We start from the raw sequence: 23,688 nt of genomic DNA on the forward strand, positions 1-23,688 counted from the left end.
GGCTGGGGTGTGCCCATCCAGGTCCACATTCAGTTCTCAGAATGTGACCTATGACAAAGGTTACACTTACCCTTTAATAAAGGGTAAAATGTATTGTGTCGGAAAAGAAACAAAACACCCAAGCCCCAAACAGAGAAAGCGAAAATGAGAACACAGTGCATTGTGCTAAAGTGACAGTCTAATGGTGAGAAGCCCTGTGAAGTTGGTGGTCGCCGGAGAGGACGCTGGCGCCCACGCCCCCGCGCCACCCTGCATGCTCTCCGCAGGCTGTCCCAGAAGGACCCTTACAAGACACCCAAGACCAGGCAGCGTCTCCTTTACTCTCCTTCCCCTTGTCCACACCCTGGTGGGAACTCTGAGCGAGTCTGAAAAAGATGAACAGATGAACTTACTGGCAAAGCAGAAACAGGGACACAGACGTAGAGAACAGAGGTATGCATACCAAGGGGGGAAGGGGGGTGGTGGGATGAGTTGGGAGATTGGGATGGACACCTATACACTACTATGTATAAAATAGATAACTAATGAGGACCTACTGCATAGCACAGGGAACTCTACTCGGTGCTCTGTGGTGACCTACATGGGAAGGAAATCCAGAAAAGAGGGGATAGATGTATACGTACAGCTGATTCACTTTGCTGTACAGTACAAACTAACGCAACAGTGTAAAGCAACTATACTCCAATAAAAATTAATTAAAAAAAAAAAAAAAAGATGAACACCAGGGGGTCCCGAGAAACATCACGCTGTCGCTTGTCCAGACCTTTAGTTATTTACCTTCTCTTGTGTGTGTCATGCTTGACCAGACATAGCGGCCTGCACGATGGTAAACAGGTAGTGTGTCGGGGTCCCTGAGACCACCCTCGGGTTCTACGATTCACTAGAAGGACCTGCGGAAATCAGCAAAACCGTTATATTCACAGTTCTGGTCTCATACGGCAAAGGGATACAGACTGAAGTCATCAAAGGCACAAGACGCAGGGAGCAGGGTCCGGGAGAGACTAGACTTCTCAGTGTCGTCTCCCTGTGGGGTTGTCTGGACAGGCCTTACTTCTCCCAGCAATGATGCCTGATGACATGCGTGGGGTATTGTCAACGGGAGAGTTCAGCCAGACTTGGTGTCCAGGCTTTTTACTGGGGTCAGTCAGGTAGCACGGAGCGCCCACGTGGCTGACCTGAGTTACTCCGTCACCAGCCCCTCCCGAGGTCCGGATGTGGCGTGACCCACAATCCCATCATAACTCACATTGGAGCACAGACCACTGGGCATGACCCAAGGCTCTAGGCAAACAAGGCAGGATGTTCCAAGGGTTCATACGCGACCTCCCAGGAGCCGGTCAAGGGTCAGACCTTTCTTTGCAGTGGGCAGGGTGTGGACCACCCAGGGCCGCTGAGGTAACTCTTTACCACCCAAGTATGTTCATTCTGCAGCCACTCTAATCCTGCGAGAATCAGGAACAGGAGTCCCGCCCGGAAGGGAGCTCAGGAGAAGGTCCCCTGCTCAGATTTTCAGACCTCTCACTTGAGGCCGACCCCTACATCCGACTCCCTGATGGACGCCTCCCCTTCATGCCTCGTCAGGGAAGCCAATTAAACATGGCAGGACCGGGCCTGCCCCCAGCTCCATCCCCTTTGCCAGTGTCTCCTCTTTCCCGATCTCCGATCCGGTACCAGCATTCCTGCATCTCTGAAGCCCGAAGCCCCAGTTAGCTTGGGAGACACCATCTCTCCCTCACACCCAGGATGTGGTCCCCATGGAACCCACACCCACTCTTGTCCACCACCTCATGTCACGGACCCTCCTTGGGGACATCCAGTGCTGCGTTTGTGTCCCCAGCCCCCATGACCCTTCTGTTTAGCCTGGTCCCATCACGAGCTGGAAAGCCACTTCCTACCCACTCTGGCTGGTTTTAAATCCCTGGGATACTCAGGAAAGTTCTGATGAATTGAACTGAACAGAACTGGGCTGGTTCTGAATGTGAGCAAGGGGGTATTCTCCACCGAAGACATGAAGACCCACCATGGTGTCCACTCCTAGAAGAATGACCTTCTCCACGTCAATGATGAAGATGGGCAGTGAGACGAGAGACCCACCTGGTAGCCGGTCCGAGCTACCTCCTGAGCCACCTGGTTGAACTTTAAGGAAGGTGACCTTCTCTGTATCTATGGTGAAGGGGCCAACTCCACCATGAAGGTTTCCCAATTCCTTAAAATGAGAAACACCACAGACGGGGGAGGAAATCAAGGAGGAAAAAAAAAAAGGAAGATATTGAGCTGAAATGTTCTTGTCACGCAATCTGGGCACTCGCTTTCGGACGAGGAAGAGACTTAGTTGTCAGATCGGCCAGATGTGGGAGCGTCAGGCAGCAGCATGGAGGAACGCAGGTTGGCAGGGGCGAGCGTGGTACGGTGGGGCCGTCCGGTCCCCTTGACTCTGGGGTCCTCCAAAGTGTCCAGTCACTAGGGGACCTTTTCCTGCTTCTGTTGCTGCTCTGGGCAGCTGGCGCTCCGGGTGGGTGAGAACTTGAGGGTGGGCACTAAAAACTGCTGGGTGAAGGGCACCGAGGTGAAGATGGTGATCGGTGATGGGTACATCCCGTAGCCCGTGAAGCTGCGTTTTAAGGTCTGAATGAGTCCCGGGGGGTCAGCCAGCTTGCAGTGGGAGTTTGTGGAGTTCCCTGTACAAGCCTGTGCCTGGAACGTGGCTTGGATTTAGTCCGAAGGCTCGGGTGGGCCGCCTTCGTGGAGCTGTGTGTCCTGCAGGGCGGTGGCCTGCCCGGGTTACAGGTGCTGCTGAAGAGGGTGGCGTTGCATTCTGTGTCTGTGTGTTGCCCGGTCACAGTGACGTGTGGCACCCGCAGGACCACAGCGAGATCCAAATGCCAGCTTGTGCAAGGGTCACCCACGGACCCACGCCCCCGCAAGGTGTGTCCTGTATGCCTCGAATTTGAGAGATGTTGTTCTGAGACATGGTCTCAGCGCCTTCTTTCCAGCTGACATCTGTGTAAAGCTGAAATCTTGAAAAGAGGAAAGAAAACCCAGCCTGGTGAAAACCAAAAGAAGAGGGAAAGTGGGTGCAAAAGGCAAAATATGGCATGATTCCATTTATAGGAGACAACCAGAACGGGCAAACCCACAGAGACAGAAAGTGGGTTCATGGTGTCTGGGGGCTGGGGGGAGGGGGATGCGGAGTGACAGCTCATGGGGACGGGGTCTCCTTTTGGAGGAATGAGAAGTTTCTGGAACCAGATAGAGGTGGTGGATACACAACATTATGAATGTGCTAAACGCCGCTGAGCTGTACGCTTTAAAAGGGCGAATTTTATACCATGTGAACTTTGCCTCGACTTTAAAAAAAATCAAGGCAACAAATAAAGTAAAAGAATGAGATTTCACTGGACTTTGGTCTTCTGGCCACTTCTGCGAGGGTACCAGGAGCTGCCTCATAGGACGGGGGTGAGAATTAAACCAGGTTATGTCTGAACATGATACACCATAGCAGTGATTATCTCATGCTCTGCGTGAATTGTCCTCTGGAGGTTTTCTCACCATCCTCGACCAAGAGCCGGGGGCCGCGATGAACTGATGATTTAAAGCAGCACCTTTGGGTGGATTTCTGTGTCCCTTTGTGGTGTGTGAGAACTTGGTTGGTTTTTTTTAAGTCAAGTTTACAGAAGTTTCTGGTTTTGCCCCATCACAATGAGCAAGAAGCCAAGGGGGGTTCAGTTCAGAGGAAGCTGAATGAGGAACTGCGCTGTAGGGTGTCGATCAGTCTAAGATAGTGTGTATCCTTGGGTACCCGCTGTGTGTCCACCCCCCTCCCCGAGGCAGGTACGATGTGAGGCACTAAGGAGGAGAAAAGTGCGCCCAGGAAGCTGACGGGACAGAGGGCCAGGGGATGAACGCAGGTGCTGTAACCAGAGGACTAAGAAGCTTCAGACTGTGGCCCTTCCGCGCCCTGCCCACGGCCCATCCCCTGTCCTGTTCAGTGAAGCTCAGCTCAAACTGCAAGGGCATTGCACAAATTGCGGATGTGAAAATCAAGGCAAGGCAAGAGTCGCTGTGGGCGTGCACTGACCCAGGAAGGTCCTCTCCCAGAGCCTCTGGGGTGCAGCCGGAGGGTGCCCCGGCCCCAGCACAGAGGATCGGGGACAAGACCCAGAGGAAAGCTGGGTGGTCCAGGGTCCCGTTCGCGGGTGGAGGAAGCTGGGTGCTTTCCCATCGTGGGAGGAAGGCAGGAGATGTCAGTCAGGTGGGGAAGTTGGAACAGGTCTGGTCTGTGGCTTTTATTTCCTCTCCGATAGCAAGTGAGGTCCCAGGGGGCGGGGGGGAGTGGGGGGGCAGGAATCTGAGGCTGGGTGCTTGTCTCCAGGTGTGCGGTGGCCCAGGTGTGCACACCTGAAAAAGGGAGTGGGTGGGGTCCTCCATCGTTGGGATCCAGCCAGGAGGCGATGGTGAAGGTTCAGGGAATCTATTTCCTTTCTCCCTCTTTCCCTCCCTTCCTTCCTTCCTTCCCTCCTCCCTTCCTTCCTTCCTTCCTTCCCGGCTCCAATAGGTGAGCCAGTCCAGCCTTCGACAGAGGAGGTGGGAAAGGAGGCGCGTTCATGGAAACAGCGCATTAAACGTCGGAGGTGCCGGCGGCTCTTAGCAGAGGCAGCTGGGGTGTGAGGAGAGGGCGTCTGGTGCCTGTGGAGCACCGGCAAGCTTGGGGCCGTCGTGAGCAGGTCCCCGAGAGGGGGTGTCCAGGTGACACCGGGCCGGGGGACTGGGCATGTGAAGGCAGCTGGGGTGAAGGGGAGGGCCTTTGCTGGTGGAGATGGCTCACGGAAGTCGGGAGGTCCCCCTTGTACAATAGATGCCAAAGTCACCCGGAGTGACACAGGCAAAGAGTGGAATGGCGCGGAGGAGTTGGGCCAGCGGTCCGCTGATGGCGGGTCCTGTAGGTCGTCCGAGAGCCTTGGCGGAAGGGGGAGGAGCCCCCTTGGTGCGGCTGGAGCCCAGAAGGGAGACACGAGAACGAGGAGACGGAGGTCCAAGGGGTAGGCGTGCTGGGCATAGTGGGAGGGGCCTCCAAAAAGCAGAGGCAGGACAGGGTTGGGCAGAGAAGGAGTGAATTAGGGACATGCCGGGAGGAAGGAAGGAAGGCCGGGAGGGAGGGAGGGAAGGAAGAAAGGGAGGAAGGATGGGAAGGAGGGAGGGAGGGAAGGAGGGAAGGAAGGAAGGGAGGGAGGGAGGGAAGGAAGGGAGGGAAGGAGGGAAGGAGGGAAGGAAGAAAGGAAGGAAGGATGGGAGGGAGGGAAGGAAGGAAGGGAGGGAGGGAGGGAGGGAGGAAAGAGGGAGAAAGGAAAGAAAACTTGCGGTCATTTCTTAGGGCAGTCCCCAAGAAACTAAAACACCAAGAGACAGAGGCTGCATTTAGACTAAAAGACTCCATAAATCCAAGGAAACTACAGAAAATGTGATCATGCACCATAAAATGCAGAGAGAGAGGGCCCTCAGAGAAAAGATGAAGCGTTACAAGGATGGGATTCCTGGCAGCGCGAAGAGGTGAGGTGTGGCCTGGCAGAACTTAGCGCAAGAGAAGGAAAGCGGTAAGGCCACATTCCAAGTCCCAGCAACACCAAAAAATGAATCACCGCAACCAGGAATACTGCTGGGGACACGGTGAGCAGAGTCGCAGATGCCACGCCAAACCCAGCCGGAAGACCAGGTGTTTTCTGTGGAGCGTGGCTTTATCGGAACAGAGCATGGTGCTTTTGTAGTACTCCTTTTTTGTAATGTTAATTGACTTTGTGTAAGGCAGCTGTAGGTTTACAGAAACATTAGGTGGAAAGTACAGGGGATTCCTATGTACCCACTTCCCCTACAGATGGTTCCCCTGTGATGGACACCATTCACCAGTGTGGTACATCTCTTACAATTGATGGAGCAAGTTGGACGCATGATTCTTGACTCAAGTTCATAATTTGCATTAGGGGTCAGTCTTGGTGTTGCACATTTTATGGGTGTGGACAAACGTATGATGACCTGTGTCCACCATTATATACAGTGTCCTGCAGAGCAGTTTCATTGCTCTGAAAATCGCCTGCGCTCCACTTCTTCATCCCTCTTCCTCTCTTAAGCCCTGGCAACCACTGATCCTTTTACCGTCTGCACAGTTTTGCTTTTTCCAGAATGTCATAGAGCTGGAATCACGCACTACATGCCCTTTTCAGATTGGTTCTTTTACTTAGTCATATGCACTGAAAGTTCCTCCGTGTCTCTCTGTGTACTTACTGCTTCTATTTTTGTTTTGTTCCTAATGACTCTTTTTAATGGTTGCAAAACTCAAGTTTTAAAAAATATTCTAAGATCTCAAAAAATGTGTTAATATCATAAAGGAAACCTGAACCCGCCTTTCTTGTCCCACTCTCCCCAAATCCATTCTGATTAGTAAGAGAGAGTCAGAGCAATAAGACACTAAGCAAAGGGGCTGTAATTTTCCCCAAAGCATCTTTTTTTTAAAAATAAATTTATTTATTTATTTATTTATTTTTGGCTGCATTGGGGCTTCGTTGCTGCGCACGGGCTTTCTCTAATTGTCGCAAGCGGGGGCTACTCTTCGTTGCGGTGCGCGGGCTTCTCATTGAGGTGGCTTCTCTTGTTGCGGAGCATGGGCTCTAGGCGCACGGGCTTCAGTAGTTGTGGCACATGGGCTCAGTAGTTGTGGCGCACGGGCTTCGTTGCTCCGCGGCATGTGGGATCTTCCCGGACCAGGGCTTGAACCTGTGTCCCCTGCATTGGCAGGTGGATTCTTAACCACTGAGCCACCAGGGAAGCCCCCCAAAGCATCTTGTAATCACTGCGATGTGGCAGCCGTGGCTTCATGGTCACCTGAGTCACGCATTCCACATCCTGATCCCCGTATGATCAACAGAAAACATCCCCCAAAGAGGTCCACGTCTGATCCCCCTGTGGTCGACAGAATAACGTCCCCCAAAACACCCATGTCCTAATCCCTAGAAACTTTGGATATGTTACGTTACATGACAGACAGGACTAAGTGAAAAGTACTGAGATGGGGGATTATTCTGGATTATCTGGTTGAGCTCAGTGTCATCCCAAGTGTCCTTATAAGAGAGAGGCAGTGCTGTGATGATGAAGAAGAGGCTGGACTAATGCGCTTTGAAGATGGACGGGGGACCATGCACCCAGGAAGGAGGTGGCTTCCGGAAGCTGGAAAACGCAAGGAAACACATTCCCCTGTAGAGTTTTCACAGGGAACCAGCTCTGCCAATTCCTTGATTTTACCCCAGAGGGACCCTGTCAGACTTCTGATCTCCAGCACTGCAAGAGAGTAAGTTTGTAGTTTTTCAAATGCCAAGTCTGGGGCTTCCCTGGTGGCGCAGTGGTTAAGAATCCGCCTGCCGGGCTTCCCTGGTGGCGCAGTGGTTGAGAATCCGCCTGCCAATGCAGGGGACACGGGTTCGAGCCCTGGTCTGGGAAGATCCCACATGCCACAGAGCAACTGGGCCCGTGAGCCACAACTACTGAGCCTGCGCGTCTGGAGCCCGTGCTCCGCAACAAGAGAGGCCGCGATAGCGAGAGGCCTGCGCACCGCGATGAAGAGTGGCCCCCGCTCGCCGCAACTAGAGAAAGGCCTCGCACAGAAACGAAGACCCAACACAGCCATAAATAAATAAATAAATAAATAAATAAATAAATAAATAAAGAATCCGCCTGCCAATGCAGGGGACACGGGTTCGAGCCCTGGTCTGGGAAGATCCCACATGCTGTGGAGCAACTAAGCCCGTGCGCCACAACTACTGAGCCTGCGCTCTAGAGCCCACGAGCCACAACTCCTGAAGCCTGCGCGCCTAGAGCCCGTGCTCTGCAACAAGAGAAGCCACCGCAGCAAGAAGGCCACGCACTGCAATGAAGAGTAGCCCCCGCTCACCGCAACTAGAGAAAGCCCACGTGCAGCAACGAAGACCCAACGCAGCCCAAAATAAATAATATAAATAAAAATAAATTTATAAAAAAATTAAAAAGTAAAACGCTAAGTTTGTGGGAATTTGTTACAGCAGCACAAGGAAAGTAACACAGGCCACAGTTTTCTGGGGGGGCCGGAAAAGCTCCCCGGTTTCCACGCTCTGTGGGGAACTGTACATCCACGTCAGGCTCAGCCCCTACAAACTCATGACGTCTGTCTGATTTTGTGTCTGTCTTTCTGCTCATTTATCAACTTCCCTCATCGGGTGTGAATAATGAAGGGATCAAAGTGTGAAGCAAGCTTGTCAGAGAGAGAGTCTCCTAGCATAAAGATAATATAAATAAGTGACAAAATGTCCTTATGTATCAATATTATCTATAAAATTGTTCATATTCATACAAACATGAACTATTTCTATATAATTCACATTCTATATACAATTTTATACGAAGATATATATTATAAATGAAGAGATAGATTTTATAAATAATGCATAGGGGAATTATATAATAATGTATATATGTATATAAATGGCTTATATTTTCTTTACATACACCATCCCTGCTATTCTGTTCCCACCTTCAGCAGCTGTTCCAGGGGCTATACCTGCTTTTAGCACAGTCTGCTCTGGAGAAGTAATCCACTCAAGCTGTAAAATGTGTATCCAGCGCCCTGATACCCATATGCTGGGGATGCATTTCTGGGGATAGAGAAACAGCTATGGCTGGGGGCTTACAGTCTCTTAGGGCGGAGAGAGAGACGCTGCACGGAGGGATTCCCACCCACAGACTCTGGTAACCACGTTGGAGGCTCAGGCTTTGGGTTTCCCCAAATGCACTACATGGAGGGACCCTCATCCTCAGGCTCTGGGGAAAGGATGCGGAAGAGTCCGGTGGAGGGTCTCCCACTGCATGAAGCAACCCCACCCTCGGGCGCGGTACATGGCCTTTCATTGCCTTTGACTTGGGGGCTATCCCCCCACCCCCCGACCCCTGCCACCAGGTTACAGACCAGGCAGGTGGGCACCTTGCCCGAAGTGATTCAGAGGGTAACAGGGAAGACTGGACCTGGTGCTCGGGCTTGAGGACAGGCTCTCGGTTCTGGGGCCACCTTACTGAAGCCTGAGGACCCTCTGCGGCCCGCAGTGACCCAGGCTGGCCAGGTCACCATGCTGACCGTCCCCCTGGAGAGAGTCCTGTGTTTTTCCCCTGGACATCCCCCCAGGGAAACGTCACTGGTCGGCATGTCAAGACCGCCATGATAGCTGATTTTCTCTTCCCCCAGCACGTCCACATCCTTTGGGCAGCCCCACGTGTGCCCTGGCGATGGCCGCTCTGCTCTCCACGCTGCCGGTGCCCTCATTCCTCCTGACCCAGGAGCACCGGGGTAAACGTACGAATGTGCTTGACCTCCTCCTGCTGCCCCCATTCCCGTGACCCTGGGTTCTGGGGGACACATCCCAATGCCTGCATCTAATTTCATTTTATCCTCGTACGCAACGGTCAACCGGCATCACACCTCCTGCCGTGCTCACCCCTGCTGGTGATGTGAATGCTCCTCCACCCATTCTGCAGGCACAGGTGATGGTGGCCGGCGCCCTCTGCTATGGCAGGATCTGAATCAGTAGCCTTTGCTCCCTCCTGCTTGGTTGGTCTTGGTTTATTTCCACAGTAGACATCTCCCCTTGCAGAAAGGGCAGGAAGGAGAGGTGGGAAAGGGGTAGGGGGTGATGAGGTTGTGAGGGGGGGGGACAGTGAATCCCAGCCCTGATCCCTGCTCACAAGACGTGAGACGCGTTGGTTAAGGGAGAATGGAGACGGGAGGAGAGTAGTTTCTGACTCCTGAGGCTGTATGTTTCAGATCTTCCAACCGTGGAACAGAACTCCAGCCTAAACATGAAGTTTGACCCAAAGACGACAAAATTAACTTGGGACTGCCAGGAAAACGCTACCTACGGGGAATGTGTGTTGATTCACAAGGAGAAGGGACAGATTAAAAAAAAGGTAAGATGGATTGGGTGTGCTCAATCACTGTTCTTTGTGGAGCTCTCGTCAAGCAGGACAAATAAAAAACATACGCGTGACATTGGGACGCATCACACACTCACGGTTCGAAGTGCACCAGCAAAGTGGTGCTTGTGTCTAAGATGTGCCCACTGGGCTGATTCCCTGAGGGAACCCATTCCTCCCTCAGGCCTCCCTATTCCAATTAGCCTGGGGGCTCCTGGCTGCCTGCAATGGCAGCTTTTTGCTCAGCTGGTCCACCTGCAAGACTTAATCCTGAGAAAGAAATAGCATTAGCTCTGCCTGTTCAATGGAAATAAAGTAAACAGACTGACTTGGATACAATGTAAACGTGACACCTGTGAGAGAATGGTGGGTATGAGATAGGACAAGAAAAGTCAATCCCGTAAAAGAGGGTGTGAAGTTCCCATACAGTTTAAAGGGATGAGGGCTCTCACATTAAAAGGTGAGCTCTGGGACTTCCCTGGGGGCACAGCGGTTAAGAATCCGCCTGCCAATGCAGGGGACACGGGTTCAATCCCTGATCCAGGAAGATCCCACATGCCGCAGAGCAACTAAGCCCGTGCACCACAACTACTGAGCCTGCATGCCACAACTGCTGAAGCCCACGCGCCTAGGGCCTGTGCTCTACAAGAGAAGCCACCGCAGTGAGAAGCCCGCGCACCGCAACGAAGAGTAGCCCCCACTCGCCGCAACTAGAGAAAGCCCGCACGCAGCAACAAAGACCCAACGCGGCCAAACGTAAATAAATAAAATAAATAAATTTATTTTAAAAAAAAAAGGTGAGCTCTATTCTGGCCTTCTGAACGCTGCTAGTTGGCGTCTTCCCAAAGAAGGTACCTGGGGGAGATGTCACAGAAGGAGGTAGATGTCATCACAGGGTCAGGGTAGGAGCAAACGACATCAGGATGAAACGAAAGAAGCCTGGTTCTTAATTCACTGACTGATGACATCCTTTCAGGTGAAAGACAAGGAATGTCAGTGCACCTTTCAGGACTGTTCTCTCCATGGGGGAGTCACGCTCACTGTCGAAGTAAATATCAACCAAAGACGAATTTCAGAAACACTGGTCTACCTGAACCCAGGTAGGGAAAACATGGTGGGGATCCTTCGGCTCCCCATGAACATCAGGACACATTCCCCTGCTTTTCTCTGCTGTGTGGAGATAGAATTGACACACAGGAATTGCATATATTTAAGATGTCCATTTGGTGGGTTGTTGTTTTTTTTTTTTTATCTTTTTGGCCATGCTGCACAGCTTGTGGGATCTTAGTTCCCAAACCAGGGATTGAACCTGGGCCCTCAGCAGTGAGAACGCAGAGTCCTAACCACTGGACCCCCAGGGAATTCCCACATTTGGTGTTTTGATGTACTTATACTTTGTGAAATGATTACCACAACTGAGCTATTAACGTATCCATCCTGTCACGTAGTTTTTTTTTGTTTTTGTTTTTTTTGTGGTGAGAACCCTGGAGATCTACTCTCTTAGTGAATTTCAAGTGAACAATCCAGTATTTTAACTATAGTCACTATGTTGTGCGTTAGATTCCTGGAACTTACTCATCTTATAGCTGGATATTTGTATCTTTTGACGAACATCTTCCCATTTCCCCCACCCTCCCCAGCCCCTGGAACCTCCATTCTATTCTGTGTTTCTATGAGTTTTCTTTAGATTCCACATATAAGTGAATCATATAGTATTTGTCTCTCTCTGTCTGACTTATTTCACTTAGCATAATACCCCCCAGGTCCATCCATGTTGTTGCAAATGGCAGAATTTCCTCCCTTTAGTGGCTGAATAATATTCCTCTGTGTGTGTGTGTGTGTGTGTGTGTGTGTGTGTCACATCTTCTTTATTCATTCATCTGTCCACACAGACACTTAGTTTATTTCCATATCTTGGCTTTTGTGACTAATTCTGCAGTGAACATGGGGACGCAGATATCTCTTCGAGATCCAGATTTTATTTCCATGGAACATACACTCATAAAAAGGATCTCTGGATCATATGGTAGTTCCATTTTTAATTTTGGGGGGAATCACCACACTGTTTCCCATAGTGGCTGCACAAATTTACATCCCCACCAACAGTGCACAAGGATTGCCTTTTCTCCACATCCTTGCCAACACTTGTTATTTCTTGTCTTTTTGATGAGAGCCATTCTGACAGGTGTGAGGTGATACCTCATTGTGGTTTTAATTTGCATTTCCCTGACAATTACTGATGTTGAGCATCTTTTTAGGTACCTGTTGGACATTTGGATGTCTTCTTTGGAAAAACGTCTATTCAGATCCTTTGACTGTTTTTTAATCAGATTATTTGTTTTTTAAAAATTTGTTTTTTGCTATTGGGTTGCTTGAACTCTTTATATATTTTGGTTATTAACTCCTTATCAGATACATATGGTTTGCAAACATTTTCTCCCATTCCTAGGTTGGCTTTTCGCTGTGTTGATTGTTTCCTTTGCTGTGCAGAAGTGTTTAGTTTGATCCAATTCTAGTTTTCTACTTTTGTTTTTGTTGCCTGTGCTTTTGGTGTTAAATCCAAAAAAATCATTGCCAAGACCGATGTCAAGATGTTCTTTCCCTATGTTTTCTTCTAGGAGTTTTACAGTTTCAGGTCTTATATTTAAGTCCTTAATCCATTTTGACTTGATTTCTGTATGTGGTGTGGGATAAGGACCCAATTTCATTCTTCTGCATGTGGATATGCAGTTGTCCCGTCATCATTTAGTAAAGACACTAATCCTTTCTCCCTGGTGTGTTCTTGGCAGGTTTATCAAATATCAGTACACCATAAGTGTGGGGATTTATTTCTGGGCTCTCTAATCTGTTTCAGTTATCTCTATGTCTACTTTTATGCCATCAGAGTACAGTTTTAATTACTGTAGCTTTGTAATATATCTTGGGATCAGGCAACATGAGGCTTCCAGCTTTGTTCTTCTTGCTCAAGATGGTTTCCGCTATTTGGAGTCTTGTGGTTCCATACGAATCTTAGGACTGTTTTTTCTTTTTCTTTAAAGAATGTCATTGGGGTTTTAATAGGGGTCACATTGATCTATAGATCACTTTGGGTAGTATGGACATTTTAACACTATTAATTCTTTCAGTCCATTAACACAGGGTGTCTTTCCGTTTATCTGAGTCTTCTTTCATTTCCTTCATCAATATCTTATAACATTGAACTTACAAGCCTTTCACCTCCTTGGTTAAGTGTATTCCTAAGTACTTTATTCTTTTTGTTGCTATTGTAAATGAGGTTTTTTTTCTTAATTTCTTTTTCAGCTATGTCATTGCTACTGTGTGGAAATGCCACTGATTTGTGTATGTTGATTTTGTATCCTGCAACTTTACTAAATGTATTAGTTTCAATATTTTTTTTGTTTAGTCTTTAGGGTTTTCTACATATATGATCATATCATCTGCAAGCAGAGATCATCTTACTTCTTTCTTTCTGATTTGAATAACGTTATTTCTTTTTCTTGTCTAATTGCTCTGGCTAGGACTTCAGGTACTATGTTGAATAGGAGTGGTGAGAGTGGGCATCCTTGTCTTGTACAGGATCTTAGAGGAAACGCTTTCAGTTTTTCTCAATTGAGTATGACATTAGCTGTGGGATTTTCATATTTGGCCTTCATTGTGCTGAAGTAAATCCTTTTTATACCTATTTTGTTGAGAGTTTTTATGCTGAATCGATGTTGAATTTTGTCAAACACTTTTTCTGCATCCATTGAGATGATTATGTGGTTTATCTCTTTCACTCTCTTAATGTGGTGCATCACGTTGATTGATTTGCGTATGTTGAATCATTCTTACATCCAAGGGATAAATTTGACTTTTAACGTGCTGTTGGATATGGTTTGCTAACATCTTGTTGGGGATTTTTACATCTATGCTTATTAGGGTTATTGGCCTGTAATTTTCTTTTCTTGTGTCTCTGTCTGGCTTTGGTATCAGAGTGATGAGTGATGCTGACCTCATAAAATGAGTTTAGAAGTGTTCCCTCTTCTTCTCTTTTTGGGAAGAGTTTGAGAAGAATTGGTATTGATTCTTCTTTGAACCATGAAGCCGTCCGGTCCATCCCCCTTTAAACTCCATGTACAAATTATTTTGTTTCTGCCTCTTCCCAGGTGGGGAGGGCACAGCTGCCCAAAACTTCTCCTGTCTTATCTACAATGCGGATTTCATGAACTGCACCTGGGCCAAGGGCCAAGCAGCGCCCAATGACGTTCAATATTTTTTGTATATAAGAGACTCAAAGTAAGTGTTGACCTCATGTAGACAACCCTGAGAAATACAGTGAAGAAAGAAATATGCCCTGATTGTTCTCTGAACACTTTGGAATCTTACAGGAAAAAAATCGAAAGAGAATGTCCTCGTTACCTAAAAGACTCGGGAACCCATGTGGGATGTCACCTCCAAGACCTCTCCGGATTAACTTCGTACAGTTACTTCCTGGTTAACGGTACCAGCCAAGAAACAGGAATCCAGTTCTTCGATTCGGTTTTGTTGTTAAAAGAAATAGGTGAGAGCAACCACCTGTGATTTAACCACTGCCTAGTAGGTACGACAGAATTTGCGTTGAAATCTGTGTAAGTTTCCTGGAGATGCTGTAACAAATGATCACAAACTGGGAGGCTGAAAACAATGGAAATGTATTCTCTTGCAGTTCTGGAGGCCAGAAATCCAAAATCAAGGCATTGGCAGGGTTGGTTCCTTCTGGACTGTCTGAAAGAACTTCTGCTCCCATGCCTCTTTCCTAGCTTCTGGTGATGGCCAGGAGTCCTTGGCTTATGGATGCATCATTTCAATCTCTGTCCACATGTCCGTCTTCCTGGTATATCACAAATCTCCCTTCCTTCCTTTTATACAGACACCAGTCATTGGATTTAGGGCTCATCTTATCCAGAATGACCTCATCTCAAGATCCTTAATTACTCAATCAAACATGTCCACAAAGTAGAGAGACAGCCACCCGAGAAGAGCAGGCATGGTAGCTCCACACCCTTTGCCCATGCCTTGCCCAATGCATCTCTTCTGTTTGGCTGCTCCTGAGTTATGTCCTTTTATCGTGAAACAGTCATCTAGTAAGTAAAATGTTTCCTGAGTTCTGTGAGCTTCTCCTGCAAATTAATCAAACCCACGGAGGAGGTCAGGGGAATCTTTGATCTATAGCAGGTCAGTTGGAAGCACAGGTGATGACCTGGACTTGGGATTGACATCTGAAATGGGAGGACTGAGCCCTTCACCTGTGGAATCTGACGCTATCTCCAGGTAGATAGTGTCAGAATTGAGTTGAATTGTAGGACACCCAGCTGGTGTCAGAGAATTGCTTGGTGGTGTTGGGGGTCGGAGGGAAGTCCCACACATCAGAACTGGGTGCAGAATCCTAAGTCCAGATCACAACGATAGGCCAGAGGAGTTATATCCCTTACTTTGTTCTGAGCTGGAAAATCCAGTGTAAGTATCCTAGGGATAGAGCATCTCATCTCTAAAGTTAAAGATAATCAGATCTACTCAATGTGGATGTGGAGTCCATGAGATTCACAGTCACAAGAGAAGCTTCACACAGCCAAGCTGTCCAAACAGACCTTCAAAGGTTCCAACAACAGAGTTGAGTGTCAGCTTTTAGAATGGAACAGATGCCCGTCAAAATGCAGTCATATACAGAACTCCCATCCTGTTGATTGCTGGCATGCACCGTCATGGGGTCACTGTTTCAATATCTGTTCAACGGTGAAGGACACTGAAGTTCCTTGACCTTTTCAAACATGCATCATCTCCCCCAGTTGGAAGCCATGACTTTGCTAGCTCCATGTGGACCCAATTCCTCCAAGCCCCCATCTTTCCCTCCTTTCCTCCCTTTGGGTAACCTGCTACAAGGACAAGTGTACACCCAGTTGAATCTACCCAGATGCCACCTCCTTTTTCTCTCCTTAGACTCTGACAGTCCAAGCCCCTCCACCCATCCTGGACCACTGTGAATTCACTTCTTCTTCTTTTTTTTGCCAGCTCTTTCTCTTCTTTCTAGCGCTCTGCTCCAGGCTGGTCTCTTGAAGATACTCCCGTATGCCAAACAATGTCTTCTCTTGAACGCCAGCCCCCTCTTTCTACCTGCAGGCTCCCTGATCCCATAGGATAGTCCAGGCCTCTTAAGGCTAAAGACATCTCAAACCAGCCTCTCTCCTGCCCTCCAAACCCATCACCACCTACCTCCCCAGGTCTTCTTTTTAAAAAATTTTATTTATTTTTGGCTGCGTTGGGTCTTCGTTGCTGCACGCGAGCTTTCTCTAGTTGCAGGGGCTACTCTTTGTTATGGCGCACGGGCTACTCATTGCGGTGGCTTCTCTTGTTGTGGAGCACGGGCTGTAGGCATGCGGGCTTCAGTAGTTGTGGTGCACGGACTTCAGTAGTTGTGGCTCACAGGCTCTAGAGCACAGGCTCAGTAACTGTGGCTCACGGGCTTAGTTGCTCTGCGGCATGTGGGATCTTCCCAGACCAGGGCTCGAACCTGTGTCCCATGCATCAGCAGGCGGATTCTTAACCACTGCGCCACCAGGGAAGTCTCCCCAGTTCTTCTTGAACCCAAACTTCCTCCCTTCTGCACATGGCGGCCTGATGATTCATCATCTTCCTCAAGAGCCAACACTCAGACCCACCCCTGCCCCCTGGTGACCTTGGGGAGCTACCATCAATGTTGGGAAGGCAGAACTGGGTCTCCTCTCTGTGGTCCAGGGGAAGCATTCTGGATTAGAGGTGTCTGCTGGGTTCTCATTACAGAGCAATACAACCCACCCAACAATATCACCGTGTACTGCAACGAATCACACTGCTTCATCCAGTGGGAAAAGCCCAGGACCCGGAAAACACTGTCCATCAGGGAGTTCCAGTACCAGCTGGACATCCAGAGACAGGTGAGTGGGCACTGCTCCAAGCGGGGCACCACGCCTCAAGAAGCTTGGCAGCCAACCCATGACCCACCGTGAGGACCTGGGGCACATGAGGTGGGCTCAGAATGGGTGAACATCTGGGAAAATTCAGGGTCTGCTCCAAGCCCACCTGGACCCAGTGTAGACAAGGAGGAACCCTCTCCCTATGTCCACCTGGACCCAGTGTAGACAAGGAGGAGCCTTTGCTCCAAGCCCACCTGAATTCTTATTAGGATCCATTTCCAGCTGAGGTTCTAGAAGGAGCCATGAACAGGGGCACCCTTCCTCCTGTGGACATGTTGCATCCTTCCGTGTGGGGTCCACTGCAGGTTAGGGGGGACAGAAGGAGCTCAACACTTTGTTGGGCCCTGACTGTTTCGGTTTTTCCTGACTGCACTCAGAGGGGGAGATTGGATGAGACCTGTGAAAAACCTTCAAAATGGAGAGAAGTAAACATTCTATTTTGGTTTTGGTTTTTTTTTTTTCTAGAGTAATACTGGAAGCAGTAGAAATCAACTGGTGAGTTACAACTCTGACCCAAAATATCACCCTTGTAGCTTAAGTGTACAATGTTGGGCAATGGACACATGCCAACTGCAGACTTGGTCCAGCGGTGGCCAGGATGGGGACTGGGTGAAAACCAGAGGATGGAGGTTCCCTAGAGTACCGTCCAGTCAGTGATATAGGGGCACCCCCCAGTAGCCCCCTGGATGGGGTCTCCCTCTTCTATCCATGTTGGTCGAGGAAATATTCCTTGGAGTGTCAAGGAGATGATGTCTTCTTCCAAAATTCCTCTCGAGGTTGATCATCAAAGGACTTTTTGTTGGTCTTTTCTAAGTTTCACCACCACTCTGACCTCAGTGTCTTCCTCTGTCCGATGAGGAAGTTGAACTTGGTCCTCTTAACATCCTTTACAGGGGCATTATCCATCCATGGGTCGGTTCATACCCACTGTAGCTCTTGAATCATTTCTGCATCTATATTTACGATCCTAGCAACCCCAGGAGTGGTTACTCGGAAAATGGCAGAATCACTCATTGTCATTATTCCCTTAAGCATTCCTCCCAAGTCCTCAGGACGTAAAGTACCACATTCATGCCCAGATTGGGAGAGTGTGGCTTTGAATCTTTCACTTCAGTTGGGCAACTGAAAAGACACCCGCACTCTGTTTCTCAACACAGGCAACAACTCTGTCTAACTTTCTGTTTTCTCCAAAGATAGTGGTGTCTGGTGACTCGGGGAATAAATACAGCTTTCCGAGACCGGGGCTCAGAGCCAAACATACCGTGAAGATCAGGACGGCAGATGCCCGGAAAGCCCACTGGGGTGCCTGGAGCCAGCCAGCTGAGTTTGGTACGTGTCCCAAGATCATCACTGGACAGATCCTGGCATCCTGAATTCACCTCTGAGCCATTCTGGGAGGGGTTCCTGCCCACGGGCCCCTGCGACACTGTTCCCCTGGCAGCAGCAACGGCTAGTGAGAGGGACCCTTCAAGAATAACTAAGAGCCTTCCTGAGCCTCCGCCCCGCCAGGAAATGACCCATCCCTCCTGGTCACGCCAAACAGCCATCCAGGTCCACCTCTGGTCAGGATACAGCCCACATCCAAACTGGCTCTGTTTCTTTCTAATCAGGGGAGGGCTAGCCTGACAGATTTTACTGCCTTCCTCCTTCTAACTTTGATTAGTTGGCAGGAATCTAATGGTTTGGCCCTAAAGCCGATCTGATACTTAAGAGTCTACCTTCCCTTACATCCAGTCTCAAACACCTTCAGTGTTTTAGCAAGCATAGTATGCATACGTTTGTTTTTTTTTTTTTCTGATCCAAGATCAATGCCTTTGATGCCTGCCGGTGTAGAATTTATGAAATGAAATAAGGATTCAGCAATATTTCATAAGCTGGAAGGGACAGCTGAGTACAATAAGGAATCGATTTGCCATCTTGCATTTGTCAGTGGGTTCTTAGCCATGACACCAAAAGCAGGAATGATAAAAGAAAAAAATAGGTAAACCGGACTTCATCAAACATGAAAACTCTTGTGCATCAAAGGACACGCTCAAGACAGTGAAAAGACAACCCATGAAAGGGGAGAAGATATTTCAAATCGTTTGATAAGGGCCAAGCCTCCAAAGCATATAAAGTATTCTGAGAAGCCAAGAACAAAGACACTGACAACCCACTTTAAAAATGGGTTTAAAATATGGTCCCCCCCACCACCACCAAAAAAATAATAACAGACAAAAAGAATAGACTTTTCCCGGAATAGAGTTCTAAACAGACTTGGCTGACTTCCATGTGACTTTTTGGTCTCACTTCCCCTCTGGAATATGCACTTTTGACAATTAACATATTGCTTTAAAACACAACAACAACAGCTTTGTGTAATAGGTCACATTTCATCTGTTCATATTGAAAAATCTCACAGTGGCGGCCCCTCGATCAGGTTACGAGGATCCTGAGAGAATTGGGGTTTCTCACTGGGTTTTTAAATATTCACAGACCAAATGTGCCCTGTTAGAAAAATAATGTACTGTAAAGAGTACTTATTCTAAATGGCACGCGAAATTAAAGCTTAAGAATAGATGGGACATGATTTTGTTTAAAACCGTATGCCTGGAAATGTGTATTCATCTTTTTTTGGTCCGTTTTTAAATTGAATTCTCGGTCTTTGGGTTGCTGTGTCTTAAAATCGCTTTATGTGTTTTGGACGTGACCCCGGGGTCGTGTTGTCTCACGAACATCTTTTTGTGAAAGTTGCAGGACTGGGTCCTTTCTCTAGATGTCCGTCCTGCTCTGGGCGTGTCTCCCCCTCCGCGAGCTAGTGAGGACAGCAGCTGGCTGAGTGGTGACACCGCATACCCCGGCCCCCGGCGCACTTGGCGTGTTCCCCTCTCTCCCCCCAGGCTCTGCAGAACCAGAGTCCAGCCTGGTGCATATCTACCTGCTGGTGGTCCTGGGGACCCTCGTCTGTGGCCTGACCGTCAGCTGCCTTTTCAAAAGGTAACCCCAGGTCGTCCTAGTTGAGCATCCCCGTGGTCAGCGGAGGGGGCCGGTGTTTATTCCAAAGGCAGCCCCAATCGGCTGGCAAAAAAGAGAGGGCAGCCTGCAAACACCCCAGGCAGTCCCAGCAGCCAATTGGCGTGTGGGTTTTCTGGAGGAAAACTTGTCTGGAAAAAGGGAAGGAAGTTGGAGAGATGGAAAAACGCACAGGAGAGAAACAGCTCTGATACTCTGTCTGTCAGTGGCAGGCGAGCTGGCAACCAACACGGGCCTCATCCTGCCCCCAGACTCCTGCCGGACACTCCTCACAGCTCTGCTGTGCTCAAAGTTCTGCCTGCCTTCAGCCCCTTGGAGCTTCTGGAATTCTCAGAATGTCTCTCCTCCTCTGACTTTCATTTCCCCCAGCACAGGTTATTCAGCCCCGACTCCCAGACCACTGCAATCAGCCTGTCCGCGGGCACCTCTGCAGTCCCTGTTGTGTGACCCTGGCATCACGCAGGGTCTGTGGCCACCAGGCAAATGCTTTGCAATGAAGCATGAACATGCAGACTAAAGTTGCGTGCGTATGGCATGACGCACTCTGCAAAGCATGGGGAGATTTTGCACCTGGGGAGCCTCCTGCAGGATGTGGGGATGCTGTGGGCGTCCACCTGCGGCCCCTGTCCTGTTTGGGCATCCTGTGCTAAATGTCCCCCAGGACCAGGCGAGACACTGGTCTGCCCTGTGAAAGCAACTGCGAGGCACCCCTGTTCCCAGGGACACTGGACCTGGGAGCAAAGAGGCGTTTGGGCAGCCCGGCCGCTGGCTGAGGTGACAGGGACAGATCTCATGCCTTACACGGAAGACTTATCTTAAAGAAAAGCTGTGTGAGTTTCCTGTAGCTGCCAGAACCAGTCACCACAAGCCAGAGGCTTCAAACAACATCCTCCCCCATCCTGGAGACCAGATGTCTGAGGTCAGGGTGTGGACAGGGCTGAGCTCCGGGTGTGGACAGGGCTGAGCTCCCTCCGGAGGCTCCAGGGGAGGGTCCTTCCCACTTCTTCCAGCTTCTGGGGGCTCCAGGCGTCCCTGGGCTTGTGGCCGCATCCCTCCCATCTCTGCCTCTGTCTTCCTGGGGCTTCTCCTCTGTGTCTGGGTCTCTCCTCTTCTGTCTCTTAGAAGGACCCTGTCATTGGATGTAGGGCCACCCTCATCCAGGAGGACCTTATCTCAGACCCTTCACTATATCACATCTGCAAAGACCCTGTTTCCAAATAAACTCCCGTTCCCAGGTTTCAGGGGTCAGGATGAGTTGAATATATTTGGAGGCTACCTTTCAGCTCGGTACAACCTCTCCTGATGATGTCACAGGATTGGAGGTACCATTCGTGTGGTGAGAAAGAAAATAAACGCCCCTGTGAACGTGCAGCAGGATTGGGTTGCTGCGGGACCATGGAATATGCTGGCTAAAAGATAGCATTGAAAATACGTGACATCAACAGAAGACGGCCCAATCTGGAACCGTGGGCTTCAAGGTTGGATAAGCCTCCTGGTCTTTAAACACCAGAGACCCCAGACTCCTCCAAGCTGCCGGAGACTGGACACGTCCCCCACTCCCATCCCTGTGCCCAAGGGAGTGAGTGAAGGTTCTAGAAAGGCCCTCACAGAGTCTATCATTTTCTCCATGATCTAAGCCTGGAGTTGGTCCTTCTGTGATTCTTAAAGGAAATTGTTCTGAAGAAATGAGCCTGGATGGCGTGTTTGCACGTGACATGACAACATGCCCCCTTTGGGTGCAAGAAGGAAATTGGGCATCTAGGTCTTTTCTTCACACATTTCTTGTCTCACCAGGTTCCTAGGGACGCACAGGTTATTCCCGCCAATTCCACGGATCAAAGATAAATTGAACGATAACCCTCAAATCGACCACCAGGTACATATGTGGTGGGGGGCAAACCAGGATGGAGAAGAGGGAACAGGGAGCCCAGAATCTCAACTGTGTCCACCCAAAGGGGTCCACAGGACGTGGCTGCCATCCCGTGTCCAGCTCACTGGCCTTCTTCAGGGGTCAGGGACTGGGGTTTTACCTGCGAGCTGTGTCTGGGGAAACTGGGGGAAGAAGGAGGAGAAGGAGAGAAGGAAGATGGGGAGGGAGAAAGAGAGAGGTAGAGACAGACTGAAAGGGGTCTGACCAGATCTCCGGGAGGGGACAGCTCCCAGAGAGGATGAAAAAGGACAAGGGACAAGGGAGACCCCCATACGTGAGACCCCCCCCTTGGGTGCACCCATCACATCTGCCTCTCCATGGGGCGGGGGCTACATCTACCTACTCTGCTGTCTGGCATCATATCCCCCAGCTCTCAGCTTGCTCACCCCCAGTCTTGAGCTGGGCACCTCTCCTCTCAGGAGCACCGACCCACACCCTCTCCGGTTCCCTGGGACCTCCGGGGGCCCGCGCACCCCAGGGGGCCAGGACGAGCCACCTCCCGCTCCCCTTGAGCTCCGGGTGGCCCTAGCGTGTGTGGTACCCTAGGCTCACATGTCCCTCCCACAAGCTCATCTGCCAGCTGCAAGGTCTGACGCAGAGACCCGTGTCCGATTTCTAGCTAAACCCCCCCGCCATGGCCACTGCTTACGGGGCTCCTGACACCCCCATCCTTCTCCCCATCAGATCCTCTGGGAGAAATTGACACATGATGTGGGAAAAGGTGACAAGGAAGAGGTCTTAGCCGTGGAAGAAGTCACAGAAGCCCCAGCGAACGCGTGAATTCCAGACGTCTGCATCCCCAGGACTTTCTGGAAGTTGTTGGTTTTTTTACAATTTCTTTTAACGTTTTTTCAATGTTTTGCTTAATTTTTTTGAATGTAGCTTTTTAAAATTATTTTGAGCATTTTTCTAGCTTTCTGTTTTGTTTTGTTTTGTTTTTTTACTCTAAAAAATAATGTGATGTTTTGCAAAGATGCTTTTGTAGCTGGAGGGATGGTTCGGGGCCCGAGGATCCTGACCACGTAATGCGCGTTCCAGCTCCTCCAGGGAAACACCAGCCCTTCCTCACAGCGAGGGGTCCGAGCCGCTGCTGGCCGCTGGGGCTGGGATGAGGGTCTGTGCCGCCGCCCGCTTCCACTGGCAGAAGATTCACATCCTCTTTTTTTCTCTACTGGCTGCAGTGTAGAAACGAATGACTTTCCAGTGGCTGCTCTAACAGGACCACAATTCCTGAGTCGACACAGTGGGAGCTTACTCGTTACAGCTTGTAAGCCCTCCTGCCTGCTTCTTATAGGGATGCTTGTGGATTATGTCACACCCACCTGGGTAATCCAGGACCAAGTCCCCATCTCGAGATCCGGGACTTAATCACATCTGTAAAGTCCCTTTTGTCAGAAGGCAAAATTTTTATAGGGTCCAGGTATTAGGATGTGGACCTCTTTGGGGACATTATTTTGTCCACCACACGGAGATCAGAACCTGGAGGTCCTTGGGGACATTACTCTGTCCACCACACGGAGCCCAAGGAGGGGAGCTTGGTTGAGCGGCCGTGATGGGCGAGCTCAGAGCCGCCCTCACTCCTCCGAATTCGCACCTGGCCCACTGGGCTCTGTGCCCCCTCCCCATGCCTGCCCTGTGCATTCCTCCCGTCTGACTTGGATCCTAAGTCAAAACCAGCTGAGTGGGCTTCCTTGGTGGCGCAGTGGTTAAGAATCTGCCTGCCAATGCAGGGGACACGGGTTCGAGCCCTGGTCCGGGAAGATCCCACATGCTGCGGAGCAACTAAGCCCGTGTGCC

General features: G+C 49.8%; 1 protein-coding gene across 2 annotated transcripts; it reads left to right on the forward strand.

The window, feature by feature from the left end:
• Positions 1-412: 412 nt before the first annotated feature.
• CSF2RA (colony stimulating factor 2 receptor subunit alpha) lies at positions 413-22,799 on the forward strand. Of its 2 annotated transcripts, none has more exons than XM_082375778.1 (12): positions 413-2,385; positions 9,257-9,364; positions 9,833-9,975; positions 10,958-11,081; positions 14,127-14,256; positions 14,349-14,521; positions 16,777-16,910; positions 17,415-17,444; positions 18,143-18,278; positions 19,829-19,925; positions 21,756-21,837; positions 22,576-22,799. In XM_082375778.1, the coding sequence occupies exons 1-12, from the start codon at positions 2,280-2,282 to the stop codon at positions 22,669-22,671; spliced, it is 1,359 nt and encodes a 452-aa protein (XP_082231904.1). In that variant the 5' UTR covers positions 413-2,279; the 3' UTR covers positions 22,672-22,799. The 2 variants fall into 2 exon arrangements, with proteins under 2 accessions (XP_082231904.1, XP_082231905.1); XM_082375779.1 differs by having other exon boundaries at positions 9,257-9,358.
• The last annotated feature ends 889 nt before the right edge of the window (positions 22,800-23,688 follow it).

The sequence above is a fragment of the Balaenoptera borealis genome (genome assembly GCF_965194805.1).
Source record: "Balaenoptera borealis genome assembly, chromosome: X".
Classification (NCBI taxonomy): domain Eukaryota; kingdom Metazoa; phylum Chordata; class Mammalia; order Artiodactyla; family Balaenopteridae; genus Balaenoptera; species Balaenoptera borealis.